This window comes from Alosa sapidissima, chromosome 15 (assembly GCF_018492685.1).
Source record: "Alosa sapidissima isolate fAloSap1 chromosome 15, fAloSap1.pri, whole genome shotgun sequence".
Classification (NCBI taxonomy): domain Eukaryota; kingdom Metazoa; phylum Chordata; class Actinopteri; order Clupeiformes; family Clupeidae; genus Alosa; species Alosa sapidissima.
This window is the reverse complement of record NC_055971.1, coordinates 27153410-27180909: the sequence shown is the minus strand read 5'-3', so window position 1 is coordinate 27180909 and position 27500 is coordinate 27153410. Positions and strand designations below refer to the sequence as shown.

General features: G+C 40.9%; 2 protein-coding genes across 4 annotated transcripts in view; one reads left to right on the top strand and one right to left on the bottom strand.

Moving 5' to 3' along the window:
* Positions 1-23815, top strand: part of scn4ba (sodium channel, voltage-gated, type IV, beta a) — a 47937-nt gene extending 24122 nt beyond the window's left edge. The window contains exons 4-7 of one of the 2 annotated variants that reach the window (XM_042064012.1): positions 15797-16019; positions 16929-17058; positions 17196-17227; positions 17635-23815. In XM_042064012.1, coding sequence (XP_041919946.1) covers positions 15797-16019; positions 16929-17058; positions 17196-17227; positions 17635-17651 — 402 coding nt within the window. In that variant the 3' untranslated portion in view covers positions 17652-23815. The remainder of the gene's footprint in view (positions 1-15796; positions 16020-16928; positions 17059-17195; positions 17228-17634) is intronic. The other variant, XM_042064011.1, reaches the window with a different exon arrangement.
* Positions 23816-26037: 2222 nt separating this feature from the next.
* The window catches only part of tmprss4a (transmembrane serine protease 4a), a 23823-nt gene continuing 22360 nt past the window's right edge, over positions 26038-27500 (bottom strand). For both annotated transcript variants that reach the window (XM_042064008.1, XM_042064007.1), the window contains exons 12-13: positions 27491-27500; positions 26038-26189 (exon numbers count right to left, since the gene is read on the bottom strand). The exon at positions 27491-27500 is cut by the window's right edge and continues 140 nt beyond it. In XM_042064008.1, coding sequence (XP_041919942.1) covers positions 26184-26189; positions 27491-27500 — 16 coding nt within the window. In that variant the 3' untranslated portion in view covers positions 26038-26183. The remainder of the gene's footprint in view (positions 26190-27490) is intronic.

Genomic DNA, 27500 nt, shown 5'->3' with positions numbered 1-27500 from the left:
GATAAATAACCAGGCTATGAACTCATAAACAACAGCATTTTGTCACCGTTTGTCATTCACCGTGCTGTGAATACAGCATTAAAATGCTAGGCTAAAGAGCTTGAGATTCAGAGAACCTGCATGGTTGTGCTCATCCTGTCAGAAACTAGCAATTTGATCAGTGATCATGCATCATATCAGCGCAAGCTTGGTTTGAAACTGGTTTCTGGGGATGGGGTTTACACAATCCTTCACTGGGCTAGTGCCTGCTGTGTTAATATGACCGTGCTAATGCTAACAGCTGCAGCTCCCTCAAATCTATATAGGCTAGCTTTTGCCAATGAAAATGAATGCAACATTAAAAAAAAACAAAAAAAAAAACAGTAGGCTACTGCTCCTAACTGAAGAAACGTTTACGTTACTGTAAGGAAATTATTATTATCCAGGGTTCTCAAGTTTTGAGCTCAAAAAAAAAAAATTGGAAAGAAGCATTAACCCTTTGAGACCTTGAATTTGTCATTGTAATCTATACATCCTATATCTTGTTTTTGTTTATTTTTCAGGACAGTCAGGGATTTGTACCCATCTGGGAAAGTATAATGCATAGCCTATGTCTCTTATGTCAGCCTTATCAAGAGAAACCATTTGTGTTTTTATGTAACCAGGAAGCATGTCAGTAGAAATAACTTTTCATATTTACGTGGGATAGATTGGAATCTTGAAATATAATAATCGTTGGGTTGCTATTACTGTACATTATGGTGGTTGGCAGGTCATTGTCTGTAGCAGTCCTGTATCTTTAGATAAAAATGTATGTGTAGTATACTCGCTCAAATTGATAACACTCATTAATAATAAGCCAATTTTCATTCATTGTTGACATGGTCCATGGAGGCTCAGAAGGGTGTCCCGGGACCTGATGAACACGGCGCTAAAAAGCACATTAGTGTAAAATGAATGTTGCTGATGTCTGGGTTACACAAAGCTATAATGACACAATCATTATGTTTTCTTAATGACCGACAGTTTAGTTTAGTTTATAGATAAGAAATAATTTTGCCTTGAAGTAGGATAGGCCAAACGCTCGTGAAAAGGCTTGATTTACACACCCTGTAAAGTGCCATAATGGTTTACCAAATGACAGACAGTTGAATTTCTGAATAAAAAGAATGTTGGTAAAGTTTTGAAATCTTAAACGTGTAACCCCACACAAGCATAACGTGGTTGTAGGGAGGGAATGTGCTATTTTGGAATTTTACCCGGATACAACGAATAGCCTATTTTTTGATTGGATGTCAGTGGCTATTTATTTTTTGATTTGTCTGGTGAGTGGTGCGCTATTTCTGAACCCTGCGAGAAATCCTCTTGTATCCCTGCGTCTCCTCTAGGCTACTAATTATGCAGATACCTTGACATCCCAAGTAATATTTCTGCGTGAGAAATGCAAGGTGTGGCGTGTGAGTGTGTGAACTTGTTGAATTGCGTGTGTCTCACGCCCATTGCGTGAGACTTGAGAACCCTGTTTTAAATTATCATTGTAACCATTTGTGTAAGCAGAAATATTGTTGTGCTGAGTTCTAAGAACAGAGAGTTCAAGTTAAATGTTGTTGTGCTGAGTTCTAAGAACAGTGAGTACAAGTTAAGTGTGCACCCAGACAGACAGGATCTGCACCCTGTCTGTGTGTGTGTGTGAGTGAGATAAGAGTATGTCACAATGAAGTCGCTATGTCTTGCTTCCTATTTTCTGTGTGCATCTGTACAATAAAAGACACAGCTATTGGGCTGCAGAGTCAGAGACTGATGGTGTGAGGAAAACACAAGTAAACTTATCCACCACTTATTAGAGTTTATCCACCTGTCAAAAGAGTTTAGTTAGTAAGTAAGTACACTGCAAAAATGAATTCTAACCAAGTGTTATTGATCTTATATTAAGATTAAAAGATCTATTTGGTATTGTTTTTAGTATGAAAAGACTTACCTAGCGCCCTCTCGAAAGATCATTTTGACTTAATTTAAGAAGACTTTAACTTATTTTAAGGAGTCTTAATCAAGACAAATTTGCTTGTTTTTAGGACAAATTTGCTTAACGCACTGGCAGACAAATTTGCTTGTTTTCAAGATGAGATGTCTTAAAATAAGTCAATTTTTTTTTAAATTAAGTCAAATGATTTCACAAGAAAGCGCTAGGTAAGTCTCTTTATACTGAAAACAATACCAACTAGGCCTAGTTTTTTTTTTATCTTGATATAAGATTAATAACACTTGGTTAGATTTTGTTAGATAAGCAGTTTTTGCAGTGTATATATACTCTTTTGATCCCGTGAGGGAAATTTGGTCTCTGCATTTATCCCAATCCGTGAATTAGTGAAACAGACTCAGCACACAGTTTATTCACCAATTGCAACTTTCAACATTCAAAAAGTACACATTTATCACCCATTTCGTCCGAAAATTCTAAAACAACAATGTTTTTTAAATACTTCAAAATAACATTTGATAAATGAACCTTACATTTTCAGTATGTAGATTTGAACAAAATCTGGTTTGGTTCTTACCGGGGCTTTTACTGCCTGAAATATTCAATTTTGCTTACCGCGCTCAGAGGTTAGTGCTGGCTTGGTGAGTCGTCTACTTCCACCCTTTCAACGGCACATGAACGGTTAGACTGAGAATTCTCGTCGCTACCTATAAATTCCACTAGAGCTCCAAGCGGATTTGTACACGCAGCCTTACAACACTGTTTATAGCTCTTCGAGTCACGGTAAAATGTAATTTTTGGTACATAGCTAATTTAAGCCCCTTACACACTGCCAAAATCCCCGCAAAATAATGTACCAAATTCAATCCAATCCAATCCACTTTATTTATATAGCACAGTTTAAACAAACACAAGGTTCCCAAAGTGCTGTACAGCAAGATAAGAAACACAGAAGACACCACAGAAGCACAATAATAGGATAAAGTATTAAAATTAAAAGAGATAAAAACTAACTAAAATAAATGTAAAAAAAATAAAAGTAAACAGACATAAAAACTAAAATAAAAGTAAAAAAAAATTTGCGGAACGCCTGTCCTTTTCACATAGACCGAGGCGGAACGGCGGGACTGCAATCTTCTCAATATGAGTTAGTTAGAGATAGAAGAATATGGCAAGGCTATCACACAAGTCTGACTAAATTCAAAGTTTCACTCCAGAAACACTTTGTTGTAGCCTATTGACCTTGCGCAAAACTTGCGACAACAGTCTTTACCCTTACAAACTGTCATGTAATATACAGTTTCTGGCATCCATAACAAAAGCATTTGTAGATGAATGATCAACATAGCTGACTCATCTATAGGGAATAGCAACGTTGTTATCCTTCAATAACATGACGCACAACTTTATTTCAGTCATGAAAACGGGTCACTGGTGAAAAAGGTGAGAAGGGCGCGCGAAGAGGGAAATGGCCGCTTCATAGCAAAACAAGCGCGAGTGACATTGTTGCCAACAGTGCATAGCTTCCATGGAGTATGAAGTTGCCTAAAACCAGAGATTTATGAAGAAAACAAACTACACAATGACTAATATTTACAAAAAAAACTTATACATTTCTTCTTTTTGGCTTGGGCCTAAGTGTGAAGGGGCCCACTTGCGCTGTTTGGCAACATGCTTCAGCCTGGCCCTCCTCTCCTCCTCAGTAATCTACATGAGTTTTCTTTCTTTCTTTCTTTATTTCTTTGTGCCAGAAGTTATCAGACATTTCTGAAGATTTCATAGGCCTAATGGACACTTCATAGTAGACTATTAGAATAAGTCTGAATAAGATAAGTCTGAATATTTGTTGGACCAAACCAGGTAATAAATAAACTTAGGTAGGGTAGACTAGGCTTTAATTTGTAAAATTGGTTTTAAATGTTTTAACCTGCAGCTAGACTACTTACAGATTGTGGCATTGTGCTAGTGTGTTTAACCAACCAATAAAGTTGTGTGAACAGTGTTCACATTACATGTTAAACCCTGTAGACACAGACTAGGCCTACTGATCAGGCCACTGAACGTTTCTTAAAAGACAGCATTACCATGTCAAACACTGCTTTTGTCTCTGAACTCGACAAAACGCACCAGCCTAGTTTAGGAGCATTTCATTCAACTATTTAGTTATTCACATTAGCCTTTGCTATACTGATAAAGTATGCCTATTTGCTTCACCTTTTGTCGATCTCGATGGCTCAAACTGCACGTATTCTTCATCAAATGAACTCGTTATGTCTATATTTCTGTCCAATATTGCTAACTTTAACAACAGCCTATGCTACGTTGCTACACCAATCTCAACGTCTTTTTCTGACAGAAGTGGAAAGTTTCAACTAGCCCACCTGTGACATCAACTAGATGTACCGCATAGCGGTACAAAATATGACCGCCGCTCAGTCCTGTACATCCATTCTGCGAAAATAATTCATATTAATGAATTTGTCTCTATCCTCAACTTTTGTGTATGCTTGTTTGGAATGTGTGTTTGCGGGCCGCACACAAAGTAGCCTACTGGCACTGCAAAGGTGAATAGATTTGTAGCACTTGCCAAAAAATTTGTAGCATTGTTATTTAAATCTAAAACCTTTAAAATATCTAAACAATCACAAGTAGGGCAGTTCATCACAGTCCATCCATTGCAACTGGACTGATTAAAGGTACCTGTAGGCTACAGTACATTGTATTTGGGAAAAGCAGAAGGTAGCAGCATATTGTATTTATTTATTTATATTAAACAAAACAATCCCTGTCAGTTCCATGCAGTTTTCAACAGCTATCAAGAAGAGAGGTCATGTCATGGATTTTTGTGAATGTTTCTTCTTCTACATACGCATAAGTTTAGTCATCTAGTTCATATGATATTCAGCTTTATTGTCAATGCACAAACTAAATACCAGTAGTCTAAAACAAAATGCCGTTTTACCCAGTGGTGCAAATAACTGACATGTCCAAAAGGGCCTTCATGAAATGCGTTTCTAGACTGTTCATACACATTTTAACGGGCCAAGTTGAAGAGCTACTGTCCGTTATGCTGATTCATGTTCCCTTGCATTTTGCAACTAAGAGGTCCATGGTTAGTCTGGCTTTCGCCAGACAAAGGTCAATCTTTTAAGAAATCGAAAAAGGTATCGCCGGCAGATCAGGCTGAGTTCACCCAGCCTAGTCCATGGTAGGCGCCCGATAGAAATATTGTTTAATTTTGCGATTGAGATATCCACGCACTGGCGCCCCCCTTGCGACGTGTTCGCCCCCCGGTTTCAGAGCTATTCTAAATGCAAAAATGCATAGAGGGAGTTATGACAAAACCGTGACTGTTAACAAACTATAAGCTATATAAGGTAGGCCCTATGCTAGACCTATTACACAACATAAATGGTCACTAGGCTATGCTTGCGACCCAAATAAAATCCCCTTTGGGAACCAATGGCTTATAGTATCAAGCGGACTTAAGCTGCCACCTCTTGGCGAAAAGTTAATAGTTTTGCATATCAGTAGTAATACATTTCACGCAGCTGTGTGAATCACGGAAAGCGACACTTCTAAATGGAACCCAACCCACTGTACAGTAGCTCAAGGTCTGTGGCTAAAGCAGCCATAATGAAAGCATAGACTACTACTACCAAGCTGGAATCAAAGCACATCAACTCCCCTCTCACACCCTAAACACACACTTCGAACAAACAAAAAACGTCTCAGTCTCACGGTATAGCCATAGGCAAAACTGTATTGGACCGGTGTAACGTTGGTACTAAATCATCCATCGCAAAGAATGATTTTTGTAGCACGTGCAACAAATATGTGTAGGTACAGCCCTGCCCTGGATACATCTCTCAACGTGCGCTCTAAAACATTTGGTTTAAATGGAGATGTAGATCACGGGTGCGTTAATAAATCTACATTGCGGCGAGTTGACACAAATTATTCACTTTGACGAATTGATGTAGTTTCAGTCCTAGTTACTTTACTTTGAGCCATGCTCTTCCTTACTTGAATCACCTTTGAAAATAGATGATTGAAGTAGCCTATATGAGTGTTTGGGAATGAACGTTGACTCAGATGCTTTTTGAGACTTTGAGCTAAATGTCCCAGCCCGGTGTTTAGGATGCATCATAGACAGGTTATCTTTCAGGTAGCCTATATATTTTCCATTAGAAAACCATCACGTAGCGAACGTGTTGTGGCTAACTCACTTAGCTCCTGTTACTGTAGCCTAGGTTACGGTCATAAGCAAATGAGATGACAGTCGAAAGATGCAATTAGTGCTGTTATCAATTTTCTTGGTAGCCTATAACCGCATTTATGGTTTTCTAAAAATACATCAATAATCAAATTGGCCTCCATCACTCAACCAATGCTAACGGTTAACATTATTTTACCTACTCTAGGCTATTGATATAACTTAAGATTAATGTAGCCTACCTGCAGTAAAAACCAAGCATGTCAGATAAACATTCTCAGATTTATTTCGGCTTCAAGAAGAAATGGGAATTACATGTCATGCAGAAATCATCCTACCCTTATTAGACGTTCTCTGCGGTAAACTACAGTCTTGTCCTTGTAGGAAGCGTAGTGTCTTTCCAACCCACTTTAGATTAAAGGGACACCAGGCAACGTTTTCGTGTTAATTAATCATCTTCGTAAGTCGGTATATGGTTAAATGACTCATTACGGGGCGAATGAAGGCTCTCTCGCCCACCCCTACTGCCTGTAGGAAGAATATCCCACTTGCAAGTTCGGTGTATCCTACCCGCCGACCGAAGCAGTATCAGTTTACAGCACAGAGGCAGGCTAACAAAACGCTAGAGATTGTTGCAAACGTGTGTATAATGGCAGAGCCGGCGAAGAAGCAGCGAAAACCCTTGACGGAAGACGCAAAGAAAAGGAAAAGAGCTTCAGACCGAGCGAGGGGGAGTTTCGTAGAGAAAAAGCATCAGACTTGCCTGGTGTCCCTTTAACTTCCAACAAAATTAAGTCTCACTGCAACGATGCGCCATCTGGTGGACAAATGACTACGTGACGCCAATACTGGAAATGCAGCCAAATTATTATGATGAATATTTGGTTTTCCTTTAATCCTACTGAACTTGTAATTATGTATCGCCCGTTGTAATTGCCGTGTGTGTGTGTGCGTGTGTATATGTGTGCACCACCATCTACAGGCCAATGAGTGTACAGTCACTAAATGTACACATACCTTAATTTTTTTAGACCCCCCCATGGATGAAATTCTACGAAACTTGGCATACCCCCAGAGAATGTCAGGTTAATCATACACATAAAATTTGGTGCAGTTCTGAACATCTTAACTGAAGAGAGGGGCGATTAAATCAGAATGATATTGCATTTAAATTTTTTACCGGGGGGTGCAAATCACAAATGAGTGATTATGGGCTAGGTTGATGTGGGCCCTTGAGACCAACATACCATAAAAATGTCTTTATCCTCGGTGCCACGGTTCAGGTAGTTATTTAGGAAAAACTGCATTTTTTGGGTTTCAGGGGGCCCAGCGCGGGGGGGGGGGAGTGGCCCCCAGTGACCAAACAAAATGTTTCCATAAAAGTCTAGTGAGGCTACATACCCACCAAATTTCATGTGCCCTGGTGGTTCGGTGTCCCGGGTATTGATGACCAAAAATTCAGGAAGTAGATGACGGGGGGGGGGGGGGAAAACTTTGACAATCCCTATATGACCGCTTCACTAGCGGCGGTCATAATAAGCATCTCTCCTCGCCGGGCTCACATTCCAGACATTTCAGACGTATATCTGTAGTCACACAGACAGGGAGGCTATTCCAGCTATTGCGGCAAAATTTTGCTTTCACAGTTTAATAGGCTAAATGCATAGGGGCTGCATTCACATAATCGTTGCTGGATCAGACAAAGTTTTTAATTGGGCTCTTGTCTTACAAGATGCGTTCGCGTCTGCGTGTGATTTGTAAACTCAGTTGTAACCCCCCCCCCCACACACACACACACACACACATAATATTTTCTGCGCCAACCACGTAAGTCCCCTATTTTGGATTCAAAATGGCGTCTTCATGCCTGTTATTTTCATACATTAATTTGATTAACAGGCTATAGGCTACATGGCAATCAAGCACACTGAAAATGTTTTCTGTTCATTGTATCATATTTTATTTTCAGTTGTCAAAAGTTATGAGGGTAAAATTAATGATAATCCCTAGTTCAGAAAATCATGCTTACGTTTACGTTCACCCTCCAAAAAAGCACGTCAGCACTCAGCACTCAGTACAGCATGCCTATTAAAAGGCTTTGCAGTAGGATTGTCCAATGGTCAATCTATTGCTTCAATTTGTGTTTTATGTGACGTGCCAATACTGGGTTCATGCTGTTTTACGCAAGATTAAAATGTTTATCGACTACGTAATTTGGTCAATCTATTGTCTCCCAACTGTGTTTAATGTGACGTGCTGAAGCTACATTCATGCATTGTTTTGCTCCGGTTGAAAATGTTTCTGTGTAATTTGTCAGCTGTGATCAAATGCATTCAGTAAATTCTACTTTTATGTCATAAATATAACATGCCTATGATTCATATACAGTATAGTGTATCTAATCTAGGCCTCTCTTACGTTCAATCAAATTCGCTTTGCCCACCCGTTTTTTTTTCTTCTGTGCCCACCCATTTGAATATTTCTATACGCCACTGTTTTAGATCCAAACGTAAATTGACCAAGAAGAGCCAAACGTCTTTGTCTACTGCGTTTAAGATCATTGAGGGCCAGATGTACTAACGCTTTTGCGCCCACTTCAGGCCTATTTGTTTCGCAACGTGCGTGTAAAATCATTGCGAGGTATGTACAAACAGGCCGCAATGATGTAAAAGCGCAAACTGCCTGTCGCGGGAGCTGAAAATGGCTAATTGCGATTTTCGTGTCAAGCATATGCATTCATGGGAGGATCCAGGGGAAAGTGGGAGTTTAGTGTAAAAAGATGGGAGGGGAAGCGTAAAGAGCGCCTAATTATGTATTCCGCGGTATGTACAAAGACTGCTCCTGAAAGCGCACGTCTATTCTGCGCCTAAATACTTCCGCCTTGTAAAAGCAGGTGTTAATCCAAATCGCAGTTCAATGCAACAATAAGAGAACCTTTCAAAGACAACAGAATCACTATTTAGAGCACAAGTTTTTTAAGTATTTGTACTATCAAAAGCAACCTTAACTTTCGTTGGCCTTTCAAATGTCTTACTTTCACATCATTCACTTAAACTTTCCTACTTGCTAGATTTGATAAATTTTCCATAGCCTACGTGCACAAGTAGTTTGAGTAAAACTTCTTATCTTCATTATCTCCCTGCTTGTTGACATATTATTGTGTATGGTATTATTTCATGATCGCTAAATGTTTGATTCTTTTTAATGGTCATCAGTTAACTTCATTCAACTGCGCTTGTATGTAGGCTCTGCCGTTCAGTTGTGGACGTTCATAAATTGCGTTTATAGGGCGGAGAAAGGCAGAGAAAGGCGCAGTTTACACTTGATAAATACGACGGAAACTTGGGTCTGACAGCGTTCGCAATCTGCGGTTTGTCCATGACGCTGATAACGCTACGTTTGCAAATGTACGTACATCTGGCCCTGAGTCTTTCATCTGAACTGCTTCCTGCTTCTCTTCAATTTCCCTTCCAAATTACTCCAAAAACGCAATCGCAAGAATCCGACATTCTAAGCATTGACACATGCACTATAATGCAAAGCAACTTCTTTTGCATTTATGGGGTAGGCTACTAAAAATGTGCGCAGCAGCTAACCAAAGGGCAGTCGGTTCTCCCGCCATGGTTTTGAAAATCACACACCTGCTGCATCTGATGGCCTACGACTGTCACTCTACACGCCATGTTTTAATTTGCTAGCTGGTCCTGCCTCCAAAATGCCGGATCATGTGAACAGATCAGCAGGCCGGCAAATTTTCATCTCGTTTTCAGACACACAGTGCAGCAAAAAAACGTCTCCTCCTCCCACAAATTGTGTGTGATATCTGTGTGAAAAGGCCTATAGATACACTTATGGTGGGGGTGCTTGCGTTTCTTTAGGAATCCGCTGTCTTCCCTGTCTTGTTGTTGCAGGCAGCTCACTGCGTTGGGATTAGTGTGTGCTTCACCTCACTGTGTGTACGCTGTGTGCTGTGTGTGTTTCACTAATTCACGGATTGGGATAACTGCAGAGACCAAATTTCCGGGCTCAAAAGAGTATATATACTTATACTTATTCACATCTGCAGATTTTTCACTGGACTTTGGTTGCAGCCTGGAAATGTGTTTTTTACTAGTTAAAGACGCATAGCACAAGCGGTGCCAGACCAAGTGCTGTCCTGTGTTCTGGACAACAAGCACTCTGTTAATTGATTCTCTGTTTTGAGGATTGTGAAGACAAGGAGTGCTGTTGTGACCATGAACTGGAATGTCTGCATGTTCTGCCAAGAAGTGAACATGAAGTGAAAGTGAATATTGGCAGCCTCAGAATATGACCAGATCCTTTCAGTCCATCTTGCCTGTGACTGGGGCAGGCTGGTGGCAGTTCCTGGGGAGGGCGGTGGTAGTGTAGTGGTTAAGGAGCTGGGCTAGCGTGCAGTAGCCTGAAAGTTGTGGGTTCAATTCCCGGCTTCCACCGTTGTGCCCTTGAGCAAGGCACTTAACCCCAAGTTGCTCCGGGGACAATGTGATCCCTTGTAATATAGCTGACATATGTAAGTCACTTCGGTCAAGAAGTGTCTGCTAAATGTAATGTAATGTAATGGCAGAGCACTAATATTAGCCACACAAATAAGGCTTTGTGCCAAGAGAGATGAGCAAGCCATTAGGAATGTCTGATCAGCAAGGTTAGAGGTCAAAAAGAAGCAAATAGATGGAAGAACTAGGCAACTATGCATTATGAAGTATGGAGAAGGAGATAGAGGATATTCTGTCTGTTCTGAGTGAGAAAAACCGGGCCAGCTCTCCAGGGCAGCCCTAGGGTTAGGCAGGGGGCTGTGGCTCCCTCCAAGCCCTAGGGTTAGGGCTAGGGTTGGGGTTAAGGCTAGGTCTGAGGTGTGGGTGGGTGTTTGCAGGAAGCGTGGGGCCCAGGGAGCTGGGGCTATGCTGGAGTCAATGCGCTCCTTCCGCTCATGGCTAGCCTAGGCCACGGAGGGGAGTCTCCATTGTGTGTGTGAGAGCGGGACAAGGAGAGGCTGTGTGAGTTTTATGCTGCTGCAGGTAGTCTTTTATTTATTTTTTTTATTTTTTTTATTGCAAACACCATTGACATTACAGAAAATGCAACACTACAACAACATGCACAAGAATACTACATCAGACAAACAGATCTACATTACACAAACACATACTGTAACTTAACAAGACATCACATTGACATGGCTTATTAACACAACATAACATTAATAACAGAAAGGCTAAGGATGATTTGCGTCCAGGATGATTACAGATATGAATATCAGGGATGAAATTGATGACCGGAATGACAAGAAGGGGGGATGGGGGGGTGCGGATGGTAGCTCTGAGAGTGTGAATGAGGTGGTATTGGGATGGGGGTGTGGGTGGGGGGTAAGGGGTAGTGAGTGTGTGTGTGTGTGTGTGTGTGTGTGCATATGTGTAAGGTTGGCTTGCTGTTGGGCTAGGAGGAGAGAAGCTGGAACACAGAGAGGGAGGGTTTCAGAGGAGAGGAGTTGTAATTATTCTGTTAAAGATGAGTGTAATAATAAAAATAACTGATTGCCTGACTGATTGACAACCTGGGCACCCATTAATGGCCACAGTTCCACCCAGCCCCCGCAGTTATGGCGACGAGCTGACAGAGGGGAGGACCTGCGTGCCACCCAGGCCCCCAGCATATGCACACGTCCCCCACTACCACGACCAACCACACCTTGCCCCCAGACCTCCACCCAACACGCCACTCTTGAGCTAAATATGTATGTGAATGGCTAGGTTGAGAGCTCTATCTAGTGTGTAGCATTAAAAGAAGTGGGCATGCATGGTGAATATCTGTCAGGATTTCCACATGCACACCACACTTACCCTGTGTAAGATGTATGCCTCCTCTGTAATGTGTGCATTAAAATAAGTGAGGCATGCAGATAGACACCTGGTGAGGTATCTACCTGCACTCCACCCTTACCCTAGCCTGTTTTGTAGTTTTGTTTATGTTTTATGAATGTCACCAAATATGTAGTGCAATTAAAAGAGAGTAATCGTGCTGTGTGCTTCCAGGACAAGGCATGGGCATGAGCGTATGAGGAGGGTGCACAACGGGGGCCCAGGGCCAATAGATAACCCACAGGACCCAACCAATGCAAACCCACACAGCGACCCGCCAGGACCGAGTCTCCCAAGCCATCCAATGGGGCCCCGGCAATATAACGATGAGAGAGGCAGAGAGAGTGAAATTAGAAAAGTTATCAGAGATGTAAATAGAAGGGGAAGGGGAAGAAGGGGATGCTATTTATTTGCTATTAATAATAATAATAATAATAATAATAATAATAGTAATAATAATAATAATAATAATAATAATAACAATAATAGTTCCAGCTACCATCCCCTGCCCAGTGTTCGAGGATATGTGTATCTGTTGATGAAGTGTGTTGGTGTGGAGATGGATCTCAGGCAAAGAGGGTCAGGACTGTAAGTAGGTGATAAAGGGGTACCAAGGAGAGGTTGTATCCTGAGTTTTTATTAAGTTTGTAGTTGATAGGTTTTCTAATGATATATAGTCTAAGTTTTTCCAATGAGTGATGTGAACATTGTTCCTAGATTTCCAGTTCACGAGGATTGTTTTCTTGGCGATAGTCAGCGCTGCCAGCAGTGCTTTATTGCAGGAGTTGCTTAAATTGACTGTGGATGTATCACCAAGTATGCATAAGGAAGGGGATGCTGGGATGTGACACCAAAGATGGAAGAGAGAGATTTTGTGACACTCACCCAGAAGTGGTTGATTGGAGTGCAATGCCAAACCGCATGGATGTATGTGTCTGGGTTATTTTGTGTGCAGTGAGAGCATAGATCCGAACCAAACCCCATTTTAGCCAATTTATGTGCAGTGAAGTGAAATCTGTGAAGAACCTTGTATTGTATTAGTTGTAGATTACTGTTCTTTGTCATAAGGTAGATGTTTTTGCACATTTTGGTCCAGAAGTCGGCACCGGAAGTAATTGATAAGTCTGATTCCCATTTGTGATATGGCAGGCCAATTGTTTTTTCTGAACGAGATATAATTTTGTAAATTTGGGAGAGTATTTTTTTGGGAGAGGGAATATTAAGCAACTCTGAGATTGGTGGGGGAATGTCAAGGTTAGCTGTCTGGATGTTAATTTTTCCTAGGATAGATGATTTAATTTGCAGGTATTGTAAGAAGTGTTTACTCTCGATGCCATGCTTCTGGACCAAACAGGAAAATGAGGCCAGATTATTGTCTTGAAGAATGTGTTGAAGGTGAGTGATACCCTTTCCCATCCATGTGTGAAAGTTAAGTGTTTTTTTATTGACAGTGAAATCTGGGTTATTCCAAATCGGGGTGTGAATTGATGGTGCTATAGGTGAATCAGTGATGTGGTAGAATCTCCACCAGGCTGTCAGAGTAGATGAAATTGTTGGGGCTTTGAAGGATGGATGTTTTTTGATTGACTGGCTGCAGAAAGTGAGATCTGAGATTTTAATTTCTTTACAGATTGTTTGTTCTAGGTCTAACCAGGTGTTGTCTGAGGGGGTGGGGTGTAGCCATTTGTAAATTAAGTGGAGCTGATTGGCCAGGGCATAGTGCTGGAAGTGTGGGGCCTCTAGTCCTCCCAGTGTTTTTGGTTTTTGGAGAGTGGTGAGTTTGATCGTTGGGGTCTTATCTTTCCAGTAGAATTTAGTGATTAATGAATTGAGAGACTTAAACCAGAGTGGGCTGGGCTGGGTTGGAATCATAGAGAGTAAATAGTTTATTTTGGGCAGTATTGTCATTTTGATTACTGAGATTCTGCCCATGATGGATAATGGGAGGTTCTTCCAGCATTGAAGGTCATCATCTATTGAAGTGATTAGAGGGGAATAATTTAGGCTAAATAAGTCTGTCGGCCTGGGGAAGACTTTTAACCCTAAGTAAGTGATATAGTTAGTGCAGAGTGGAATAGGTGAAGAGTTGGCCGTCACATCCAAGCTGTTGGGATGTAATGGGATAATTGCAGATTTATTCCAATTGATTGAGTATTCAGAAATTTTAGAGAATGTGTCAATGAGTTTGATGGTTTCTTTTACTGATGTTGTGGGGTCTTGAAGAAAGAGAAGAATGTCGTCGACATAAAGGCTGATTTTGTGATGCATATATGGAGTCTGGACACCTTTGATGAGGGGGTTCTGACGGATGTCAGCTGCTAGGGGTTCAATGAAGATTGTAAATGCTGAGGGGAAGAGTGGGCTTTGCTGCACCGCGGTCATAATAATCAATACGGGAATAGGAGTGGTGGACCGGAGAGAAAAAAGAGTAGCATTTGGAGTCTGGGTGCTGAAGCCGCCAACAATCGCCAAGGCCAGAATCGCTCATGAACTGTTTTATTGTTTTTGTGGATTGCCAGATTCGTTTGCTTTTAGAGTGATCAGATCTGTCAATTGTGGGGTCTAACACTGTATTGAAGTCGCCTGCGATTATGATGGGACAGCCAGATAGAGTTGAGATGGAGGTGAAGAGGTTCTGAAAGAAAACTGGGTTGTCTGTATTAGGGCCATAAACATTAGCAATTGTTACAAGGGTATTGTGAATTGAGATGTTTATGATGACAAAACGTCCTTCTGGGTCTGTGATGGTGGCGTTATGGATGAATGAGATTCTTTTGTTAATCAGAATGCAAACTCCCCTTTGTTTTGTATTGTAATGAGCTGAGAAAATGTGATTAAATTGTCCTGATTTGATATGGGTGTAGTCTGATTCTGAGAGATGAGTTTCTTGTAGGAGACATATGTCAGCTTTTAAACTATCCAAATGATTTAAGATTTTGAGCCTCTTCGCCTGAGATCCAATCCCACGGATGTTCCAGGTCAGGAATGTAAGTGGTACCATGTTGTGATTGTACAGTTATGAAAATGTTTGATAAGATGGGTATTGTGTGTTTGAGAGTGTGTGCAGGTGTCCATTAGATAGGAGAGGTAGATGGGGGGTGGAGGAATAGGTATGTAATGTGGTGTGTGAATGAGATGTAAAGGGTAGGGGCTGAGAAGAATATAGAGAATAAGGAGGTAGGAATTTGGTTCTGGAGTGGTGACAGCATGAAAATGTCCTGTTTAGCATTGAAAACATACAGATCATAATTTGACTTTAGCCTATAGACATAATAAACAAACACAGACAGGACACACAAGCAAACATGTAGACAAAACACCATGAATAACATTAAGCATTGAGAGAGCAAAAGAGAATGGGTGGGTAGGGGGAGCAAAAGGAGTGAAACATAAGAAGAGAGAAGAGAGAGATGATCCAAGCAGCAGTAGGCTACAGTGGGTTAGAGAGAGTTAAAGGTTGACAATGTTATAATCAAGATGAGTGTTGGCGTGAGGTATAATGTGCTGCTGCAGGTAGTCTAACTAATGAAAGAAGACCATAACCTATGTGAAATAACAACAAAATAGAAACGTAATAGCCTGTATAGTGGTCACACTAGAGGGGGCACAGATTTTATTTGAGGGGGCACCGCCACAAGTATGGCAGACAAATCCCTAAACAGAATAACTACCTTGCGCCCTCCGGTGCTTGGGCCCTAATAACAACAAACATAAACATTAATGAATCTCACTGCCTCCTCCCAACAGCCACTGTGTGAGGGCTTGATACCAATGGAGGGCATTGATCCTCATGTGGTCATCCTGAACGAGCGCGTGGAGTTTGTGGGTTCCAGTAAGACGAGCAACATCTCCATCATCTTCAAGAACATCACCTTTGAGGACGCGGGGGACTACATCTGCTTCGGCAAAAACCCCAAGGAGAAGGGCCGCAACCACAGTGCCACCCTGACCCTCATAGTTGTCGATGAACGTAGGTTCTCCCCAAAACATTAGGGGCTGTTTATTTTCTTATGCATGTATCATGCCGGTTGCTAGACTAAAAGCATTTTCCAGTGGAGATTCTAGGACTAGGATTAAAGGTGTTATATGTAAGAATGACCACTAGTGTTTAGAACAGGCATTGCAGTCCAAAATCAAAACATTTGAGAGCATTAAATACTGTAGGCTAATCTGGCATTCCAAAGCAAAATCAAAACATTTCAGAGCATTAAATAGGCTAATCTGGCAGTCCAAAGCAAAATCAAAACATTTCAGAGCATTAAATAGGCTAATCTGGCAGACCAAAGCAAAATCAAAACATTTGAGAGCTTTAAATAGGCTAATCTGGCAGTACAACGGTTGAAATGCTACTACTGTAGCATTCGCTGGCTGCAAATGAACGTTTGAATTGTGAATATCCTGGCTGTACCATTGTTGTCAGTGAAGCCAGAATTAGCATGTTTCTTTAATGTCAGATGTCATGTTATGGTCACTGTACAATTTATTACAGTATATGTCTTATATATAGCACCTAGCACATATAGCACCTTTAATCCAGCTACAGGGACCTGGTCCTAAATCATCACAATGCACACACCAAACAATAACCAACGTTTTTACAAGAGGGAACACACACTCTAAATGTTTTTCTCTTTGTTAACTTAAAATTGATGTAATCAACATTTAATACTCTTCATAAAGTTCATCATTATCTTAATGTTTCTGTCTTTTCTCATTTGTAAAACACTTTGAATTGTTATTGTGAATGAATTGTGCTCTATGAATAAATAACCTTGCCTGACCTTTCACTTTTCAACACTTTCGAGCTGTGTGATGCTAACCACTCTCTGTCCTTGTGGCCTATCTTCTCTTCCCAACACCACACTCCTGGTCTGGGTAGTGCGGGAAGTGGACAACACACTCACCGTTATCATCATGTCAGTGGTTGGAGGGGTCATCGGATTCATTGTCTTAGCCATGGTCATCAAATCCCTTGTGCTCCACATTCTCGGCAAGGTCCAAGAGAAAAAGTAAGTTGACAATGTGTGTGTGTGTGTGTGTGAGTGTGTTTGTGTAGGTGTGTCTGTGTAAAAATGCCAGTAATCGTTAAAAAAAATCTTTTGTAATGTTGTGACTTTTTATTGTTGTTTTTTTTTTTTCTCTCAAGACTGTCTTGCCAAGAAAGTGAAACAGAAAAGGGTAGGGAAGGGGAATCTATGCAGTGCTATACATAGATTCTGATGTGCATAGAACTGCACATTGGTCATGTTGGTTACATTTAAATGTTTCTATGGTGTCTGGCATAACACAGTGGCATTATGTTATTATGACAAGTTTTAGGTGAAAGGTTTCCTGGTTTGTTTTTGAATGTAAAAATACTAATATTTCAGCCAAAGGCCTATGGCCATTTAAGCATTGTGACTGTTAATTTTTTGTGTGTTTTGTGAAGTTCCAATTGCCTGACAATTAACATTTGAATTGTGTTTACAATAATGACATTACATTTAAATTAATAGAATCTCTCTCTCTCTCTCTCCTCTCTCTCTCTCTCTCTCTCTCTCTCTCTCTCTCTCTCTCTTCTCTCTCTCTCTCTTTCTGTCATTCAGCAAAGAGTGCCTTGTGAGTTCTTCAGGGAATGACAACACAGAGAACGGTCTCTCCGGCTCCAAAGCAGATAACAAAGCAACACCAAAGGCATGAAGGCGTGTATGTTTCTACATACCACTCCATGTATATATGTATACATGAAAGTGTATATACATATATAAATATATGGTGAAGAAGATATGTATAGACAGAGATTACTATAATGGACTGCTTTATTCTCTTGACCCTAATGGGGAATTGTACTTCATGGATTGGAACATATGATTATTATTTTTTTAAATTATTATTATTATTATTATTAGTATTATTATTATTATTATTATGATTACGCTTGAGACTTGGATTTATAGGAAAGTGTCACGGGCTGGATTCATAAACATTGCTATGCTAGCTTCACCCTTAGCAACAAACAACAACAGATCCTCTCCTGTTTACATGGGCTGAAGACTGGGTTCAGTATAGACATTCAGATTCAGATCCAGTAATGACTGTAGATTTCAGTGGGTGTGTGTGGGGAGAGACAGAGGAGCTTTTTAGATGTGTTGCCCCTTGTCCCTCTGAGTTAGCACTGGACACCCACAGCCTCCATACACACTGCCAAAGGTCTGCCAGCATCTTCGCTGGACAGGTTCAACTCAGCTCACTGCAGCACATGAAGAACAGTTCATTTTTTTTTACCGTATAGTAACATAAAGCTCATATTTGTAAACACTTACATGCATTCCAAAGTAACACTACCGAGGGGGAAATATCTAGGCAAGCAAAACAAGACCCTTCTTTCAGTGCTGTCTACACCATTGCTCTGCTTATCAGATATTCCTCAAGCAATGGAGGCAATGACATGATTAAAACACACGTTAGACCTCTCAGCACATATCCTAGACCCTACTCTACAGTCTACAGTCTGTTAAAGGTGCAGGACGTGTAGAATGATAAATAAAAACCCACACAAATGAGTCCTTCACGCTGGAGGGTGGAGCAACATGGGAGCTGTTTCTAAATCCAGCCCTGCACAGACTTTTCCTTTCGCTTTAGATGCGTCACAGGTGCCTGCACATGCTTCTGACTTCCTTACGCTTTTATGGAATCTTCCTTCCTTCTGCTACTCACACACACACACACACACACACACACAAAATATATATACGCTAACGTTTTAATCAAAGATTTTAAAAAATATATAGAGATTTTAATGAATATATAAAAACTTGGAGGAATAATGAGAAACAAATCCCCCAGAACATGATCCCATCCCTCATGAAATGAATGGACTATTATTATTATACGCTGCTTTGAGAACAAAACAAAACAAAAAGCATTTTTTGCATGTTGAATGATTTTATATAGACATACTGTATGTACACTGCACCATATGAGACCCACCTTGTACAAGTTCACTCTCTATTATGTTTTGGTTTCTCTATCAAAGCCTGCTCTGTCTATGTAAATCCAAACACCAACTGTACACATTGGAAAACCCAGTTTGACTTGATGCCAGACAAACTCTATTTTGTGTAGGCTGTTTTGTAGGGGCAGGGGTTCTCAGTTGTGCGTCTGGCCACTGTCTGGCACACCATAGCATCCGTCTGTCTTTCTCTTGCACACCTGCTAATTCTGGTCAGTGCTTTTGGCCATGGTTGACGGGTTATTGCTAAGTAGTGACAGAAGGAAGAAGCTTTGGTGCGGATTAAGTGTTAGCCCCTGCTGAGCGGGATGTGAAACTATTCAACACACCGTTCTTTGGGCAGACGGCACCTTTACCTTCTTTTCTTCTTTTCTTCTTTTCTTCTGTTCTTCTTCTTCTTATCTTCTTTTCTTCTCTTCTTCTTCTTCTTCTTCTTCTTCTTCTTCTTCTTCTTCTTCTTCTGATATACTGTCTGCCCACCAGTCTCATAACTGCCCATTGCCACCCCAATGTTCAGCCCTTTAAATACCTTTTGTTGTCTAGAAACTTGAGTTAAGTCCAGAGGAATACTCATCCTTACACAATCATAGCAGTTGTGGTATTCATCTGTACCTTTTTAAGGCAAGAACCATATGATCAGCCATAGAAACGTAGGAACTTAGAAACGTAGCTTTATCCTGTTTGCAACCAGTGAAGTTAAAGAATACCATCAATGTTGAATAGTTTATATCAATGTAATGATGGTCTTACTGATATCCATTCATCTACCATACGACAGGTACAGGAACAGACTAAACATTTATACAGTATTTGTAGTATTTGAAACATACAGTAGTAATCAGAAGTGCAAGCTACCTGAATATTTGTCAACAACTGTATTGTCCTGCAGTAATGAGGCACACATGTTAATTCAATTTATAAACAAGACCAGCGTATTTTTATTGTGGAAAAGAACATAGTGAGATGATTTCATGATAAATTCATAATTTTATCCAAATCCTTATTTCTCCCCCTTAACAGTCTCTGACAACCTTTAAACCCTTTTTTGCCATCTGAAATTACGCATATACCTCGGTGTATCTATTTCACGTCTGAGATTCTAATTGTAATGGAAGTTCAGGAAAATGTAATCAATGAATGTTGCTTTCAGTGATTCGGATGAAAGCAAAAAATGTAAATGTCCTCAGCAAACATTTGCAATGCACTCCCTACCTGGATGGAGGGATCCTAGACGGTGCCATGTTTGAAGAGGAACCCCTATGGGCACTTTACCCATGTAGATTATTTTAATTTTTTTTCAGTGTAAACATATGTAAACATTGTAAATGTGTGGCATAGGGAAAGTAACCGAGTGTGCTATATTGAAGAGAAGGTGTTGACAGTCCAGTGGAATATAGGTATATTTCTGTGTGGATAGTATGTAGGATAGGCATGGGAAGGTGAGCTTCGTTAGGAGTTGTGAGTGCTTCCGTGTCCTGGTAAGCACCTTTAAATAGCAACGGTCCTTTTCACTTGACGCTACTTCAAGAATCAGGGCCTTGAGCTCTCCTAAGGTTGGCTTGGGAGGGTTTTACATGCTTTTAGTGCAGTGGCATCCCATAATATCATGATCAGCCATGATGTGCTTGAAATGACTTATGGGAATTATTTCAATGTAATTTGTACGATTACATTTGACTATACCATTGCTTTTATATTATTATTATTATTATTATTATTATTATTATTATTATTGGTAAATAATCCAAAGAGTTACCTCTGCACCATTTACCATTTTGTGTTTCTAATCTGATCCCAGAGCAATAATGGCATTATTTTATTCCCATGCTTTTAATAACTAATGTTGCAATATACAGTGTGTTTGTGCGTGTAAACAGAGCTACTGAGTTGGTGTCCATTTTGGGACTGGGGCCATTGGCCTTGCTTGTCCATGATCTGGCGATGATGTTTATATTGGTCAGGATGAAGGAAAGGGGAAAAATGTGTTCATAACCAAAACACACACACACACACACACACACACACACACACACACACACACACATACATACACACACACACACACACACACACACACACACACACACACACATACTCACGAAAGAGAGGTTCATTCCACTACAGTTCAAAATACATCTGCAACACTTATGGATGTTGCAGATTTCCATCTATGCATGACAGGCATTAGTGACCTGGTGGCAACTGTAAAATCACACTGAATGCTAAAATGAGTGAGGCTGATGATTTCACCAATACTGAACAATCTGTCAAACAATCTGTTTGCTGGTGGGGTTATAAGCAATATTGTTAAAAAAAGGAATGTTTGAATCTGCGTAACACAGCTTCCGTTAAAGCACATTTGTTTTGATTCTGGCCTTGAAATGGATAATAAGCTTAAGGGGTTCTTTTATTTTAATATTTACTTGCCTACTGTTACATATCTACTTAGTTTCTGGTCTATTTGCACTTTACATGCACTCAAACCTTCTGTGAACACCATTAGTCTGCCCAAGTCTTTCTCCAACATGTCTTCCCACTGAAAGAGCTCGGACAATGAATGTACAAGTCACGCTATCCTCCCGTCTTCCTGTTTTCTTCCATCCTTCCTATATCCTCACCCATCTCTCCTCTGTGTATGCTCTGTATCTCGCAGCTCTTCTCTCTCTCTCTCTCTCTCTCTCACTCTCTCTCTCTCTCTCACTATCTCTCTCTCTCCCTCTCTCTCTCTCTCTCTTGCTGTGTTATGTCTCTTGTCTGCCTCAGACCCCTGCTGTCTGATCTAGTGCATTGTCATCAGTGGGGATTGATTTTTCTCTGGGCTCGGCTGCTTGTGCCTGGATTGAGAGGCGCTCTGCACCAGAAACAGCAGCCCAGCCCATTTCAACTGCAGCAGTGCAGTCATGGAATCTCCCGCCCCCCCTCTCTCTCTCCTTCCCTCTCTCCCCCTCCTCTCTCTCTCTCTCTCTCTCTCTCTCCCCTCCTCTCTCTCTCTCTCTCTCTCTCTCTCTCTCTCTGACTTGCTCTCTCATTCTCTCCATATCCCTCCCCTCCCCTTCATGTAGTTCCTTTCTATTGTTGTCCTTAAATTTGCTTCTCTATTTCATCCCCATAACTTCAACTCTCTCTGTCTCTCTCTGTCTCTCTCTTGCTTTCTCTTACTCTCTTGCTCTCTCTTTCCTCCCAGACATTTGTTTTCTTTCCTGTATTTCATCTCCATATATTTGTTTCTCATTTCACCAGCTCTCTCTCTCTCTCTCTCTCTCACTCTCCCTCTCTCTCTCTCTCTCTCTCTCTCTCTCTCTCTCTCTCTCTCTCTCTCTCTCTCTCTCTCTCTCTCTCTCTCTTCTATCCATCTGTCAGTCATCTATCCATATCTATCTGTCTGTGTCTGTACAGTACACAACCAATGCCAGTGTACACGACAGTGGTTGTCTTTCTGGAGACTATGTAGGCCACTGCATCCAGGACAGGCAATAGTATTAACTTATGAATCTGGGCACGTATACAACTGAAAGTATTTTTATTGTACAAAGTATTACTTCACTGATACCCTGTCTCAGTGTCTGCCTATATACAGCCATCACACAGGGAAGTGAGTGATTTTAAAGACAGAAATGCATATCTACTTTTTTTGGCAGAACTGACCATTATGTTTTAGCAAACGGGCTAAACAATGGAAGTGAAAGAGATGAAATCCCTAAAAATGAAATCTTTACTGAAATGCATTGTGGGACAAATGAGCTGTCCATTATTATTTGATGCATAATGCAAACCGAGGGGCAATTTCTTTTTTTAACAAACTTGCTCCAGATTCTATGATCTGAAAACTAATAAAAACTATAGAGGAAATTTTATGTACATGATAAAGGTGAAAAATATGTAATCCTGACTCATAGGTCTACCACTGCCACTTTTGAAATATCTACATGTTTGGATTTAACCACACACCATATGGGAGCCAGGGCTGTTTATGTAGCCATTGCAAGCAGATTTCTCTGGTCTTGGACTGTGGAATGAACTAGTACATGCTTGTCTGAAATGAACACTTGAGCACCCTTGGCTCGCTAGTCTAAAGAGATGACGTCTCACCTCTAGATTAGAACAACATCAGCAATGACCTTTAAAGTGTACTCCAATTTGATACTCGTATAAGGATTTCACTGCCCGGACGAGCGGCTCCTGCACCCACTGCCAAGCCAAGAGTCAGCGCGGTCCGCTCATTACTTGCCCCCGCACGGGGCACTTACTGTCCAGAACCCCACCGTCTGGAGACAACACAGTGAAACTGTGGCCCGGGGATGTGTAAAAAAATAAAAAGCCATTTTCTCTTCTGACCCATCCTTCTGCATGTATGTGTTCTTCTAGCCTCCCCTAGTCCTATTCTCCCCTTTGGGTGTCTTCCCATTGGTTTACAAACTTTCAAATGCTGTTTAGCGTAGTCGTTCCACCCCACATGTAGACCACATTTTACTGGGGTTGTCTCCAGACACACATCTGGCTACACAAGACTAGATCGGAACATTCCAGAAAGGGACTTATATTCTTCCCCTGCAGTGAAACTCACTACATTTCCACTAGGGATATAACAAGATATGTATACCTAAATACATAGAGATTACAAGAGCTATCCCTTTTGTGATGGTACTGTACTGTTTTAACTCAAAAAATGTAATATCCCCACTATCTCAAAGCTTTTTGTGGGCTCAGAGAAGGCTAATAATCTGTATGCCTTGAAAGCATACAGTGCATGGTCACTATAACTGTTTTTTTCTAGATGATAAACAAAGCACTGGACACTTTTACTCAAATCAATATAGCCTTGGATTCAAACTGAAACGACACACACAGGCAGACCAACACAGAGTAACAAGCACAGGTGTACATGGTGACAACAGCCTCCATCGTATCGACTGTCCAGACACCCTTGGATGAGGAGGCCAATCCCAAATAACAGGGGGCGCTGGCATGGATTTAGTCCCAAACTTGCAGGTGGATCCATTTGGATCTACTTGGCATTTGGTACAAGATCCAGAGCATGGTGCCCAGTCATGTGGGATGCTTTTGTTTGAAAATAAACTTGTTGTCTAAGACTCCCCATCTGGGGTTAAACGAAGGCTGACAGGTGTATGTATTTAATGTGTGTCCACTCCATGCGCCGGACCTCTCTCTTTATAAGCCCTGCACCATGTGTGTGTGTGTCCACGACTGCTTGAGGTGAGCTTGTCTGTGTTCAACAACACAATGCTTCCGTACTACTGCTCCTCTAACCGGTAACAGTGAATGTGTACGCCGTCCGCCTACTGTACTGACCCTCTGTGTCCTCTGTACAAATGTCTGTCATTAATGCTCTGATCATGACTATGCACCTCAGTAGACTTTCTCTGGACTGTAAAAAAAAAAGGCAAAAAAAAAAATCTAAGTGCATATAACAAAATAAAAAATTAAGTTTGCTTAAATAATGATGGATTTGTGTTTGTGTGTATTTATTGATCTCAATAAAGAGACTAGTGTGTGTGTGTGTGTGTGTGTGTGAGTGGTGTGAGTGAGTGAGAGAGAGAGAGAGAGAGAGAGAGAGAGAGTGTCACTTAATAATATGAGAAGGAATGTCAGGGAACAGAATTATGATATGGGGATATGATCAAGATATGAAGGTGAATTTTAAACCCATTAATCTGAAGCTGGACAATTGTGGGGGGGTACGATATGATAACTCACATGACATGATTGACAGAATTGCTGAGCTTACACTGAACTTTTGACTACTCACATTGCAAGACAAATGAAAAAAAATGCATTATTTTAATTTAATTGACAATTATATTATTATTTGTATATATTTTTTTATTATTATTGAAGAATTTTGGACTCATGAAAAACAACCACTTATTCAGACAAATCCATCATTTATTTTATAACATTACCATTTATCAAATGTACAGACAAATTATTTCCTTAATTACATTATGTACAAGAACACATCTCACTCCGTTTCTACTGCCACACACACACACACTAACAACACTTCATCTTCATATATTAACACGCTTACCAGAAACACAACCACGCACTAGCATAAAACTCCACTCCATGAGCACCAACATCTAAATCCACATTTGCACATTTTGTGCACACAGAAAACACTAGGGCGTACATGGTGATGGTTCGAAAATACCGATAAGTGTTCAAATACATGACTATTTTCAAGTTGTGTGTAACGTTTCACACACACACACACACACACACTTCAAAGGCTAGTATTTTCAACAAAGTGACAACAAAGTGGTGTTGATTTTCTCAGTGATGATGGTTACGTGCTCAAATTCACAAATAGTTTATGAAGTCGCATTTGAACCTATCACACTGAAAATAAAATGGTGCTGTTGATTTTAATACAGAGTAGCCAACATGGTATGTGCTTTCTGGTCCCGTATGGCAGCTTTTCATGTTGGCATTGCACTCTGAGATCAAGTAGTGGCTGAGAAATCTCCCAGCAGCCTCTATGGTTATTTGGCCAAACATAATACAAAACGTTTCCCCTGAGAAAGTAGTATTGAATAGCACATCACACAACGATTCTGCACCCTGCATGACATGAAGATCACTCTGTGCGGACATCTGAAGTTACGTCACGGCAGAGACACTCGGCCTGCTTCTGTGTGCATATGCGTATGTGTACTGTGTGTGTGTGTGTGTGTGTGTGTGTGTGTGTGTGTGTGTGTGTGTGTGTGTGTGTGTGTGTGTGTGTGTATATGCTTGTGTGTGTGTGTGTGTGTGTGTGTGTGTGTGTGTATATGCTTGTGTGTGTGTGTGTGTGTGTGTGTGTGTGTGTGTGTGTGTATATATATGTGTGTGTGTGTGCATGTGTGTGTGTGTGTGGATATGTGTGTGTGTGTGTGTGTGTGTGTGTGTGTGTGTGTGTGTGTGTGTGTGTGTATGTGTGTGGGATGGAGGGTTGGATGTGCACACGAACAAACACACACACACACACACACACACACACACACACACACACACACACAAGCATATACACACACACACACACACACACACACACACACACACACACACACACACACACACACACACACACACAGAAGCTCTCCTCATGGCTCAGTCCTCTTTCATTCTTCTTCTGCTCACCGGCTACAACTGAGGAAAAGAAAAACAATGTCTTATTCAATTGTTTAACCAACAGCAACTTAGGATGTCTTTTGATTACATGCGTGTTTATAACTGATGCAGTTAGTCCCAAAAGAGGGGCATTACCATGTTCTTAATTAGCTATTAGCTAAATGGGTGTTCTGCAGAGCAATAGCACTTCTGTCAGGTAGGTAGAGCAGAGAAGCTACAGCAACGGGCCTAAGAAACTGGTTTATTAATATGAGCACTACAAAGTGATGTTAAATGCTATGATCAATCCTGAGTGAGATCCTCTACTCTAGCCTGTAATAAAAAGTCATGTTAATTGCTATGGGTAATCCTGAGATCCTCCGCTCTACCCTGTAATAAAAATGTATTTATTCAAGTGATATAAACGCATTACACATAAACTAAACAAATAAACTGGCCCAATTTAAATGGCCGGTAAATTGCACTCAATGAGAAAAGTGTTGAACTCTCGTGTATGAACTCTGGGAGGCCTGGGCTGACCCACCGATGCTTGTGCTTAGGGTCTTGCTCATGGTGTTAAATTAGCAAATAGATTTTGCCTCGTTCAGTCGCGGAGTGGTAATTGGGAAAATTTGGAGAATTCCCAGTCGGCCGGTAGCGTTTTGAGGCCAGGCTGATTACTGTGAGCTTAAAAAGGGCATAATAGTGTTGTTTGTAGAAGTTCTTTGCTGCACCATCCAGCAGCCTGGACTGTAGGATTGCAGACCCCCCCTCTCTCTCACTCCCCGCAGCTCCTCCCCGCAGGCCTGGTGATAACAGGGAGGAGGCCTCTGGAGCTTGAAATCTCCCGGTAATATTTAGAGTCCCACTCCGCCCCTGGCCTCATTATCAGATTAGATTAGATTATTAGAAAGCCTCATTATTAGATGAACTTTAGTTCCACTTTCCACTTTGCCCATCATTTCAATCAGGGCCCTACATACTCACATAGCATAACTCTGTCAAAGCAGCAAGATGACTTGACAGGACTATATACATATAAGTTACACTTTATAAATAAAATGTATTATTATTATTATTATTATTAGTAGTAGTAGTAGTAGTAGTAGTAGTAGTAGTAGTATAATCACACTAAAATATATATATAACATTTATTACACGTCTCTTCATAATGCTATAGAATGCTCCATTCACTTTAGGGCGGGACAAGACCCCTCCGCTGCGCGTCGGGGTCCGGTTCGCCCTGTCGGGACCTATTTCCCGATAATGACCGGCGTTCTATACATTATCCCTTACATATCACACTGTATATCACTAAAAATTGTGCGCGGCCAACTAACCTTCATGACT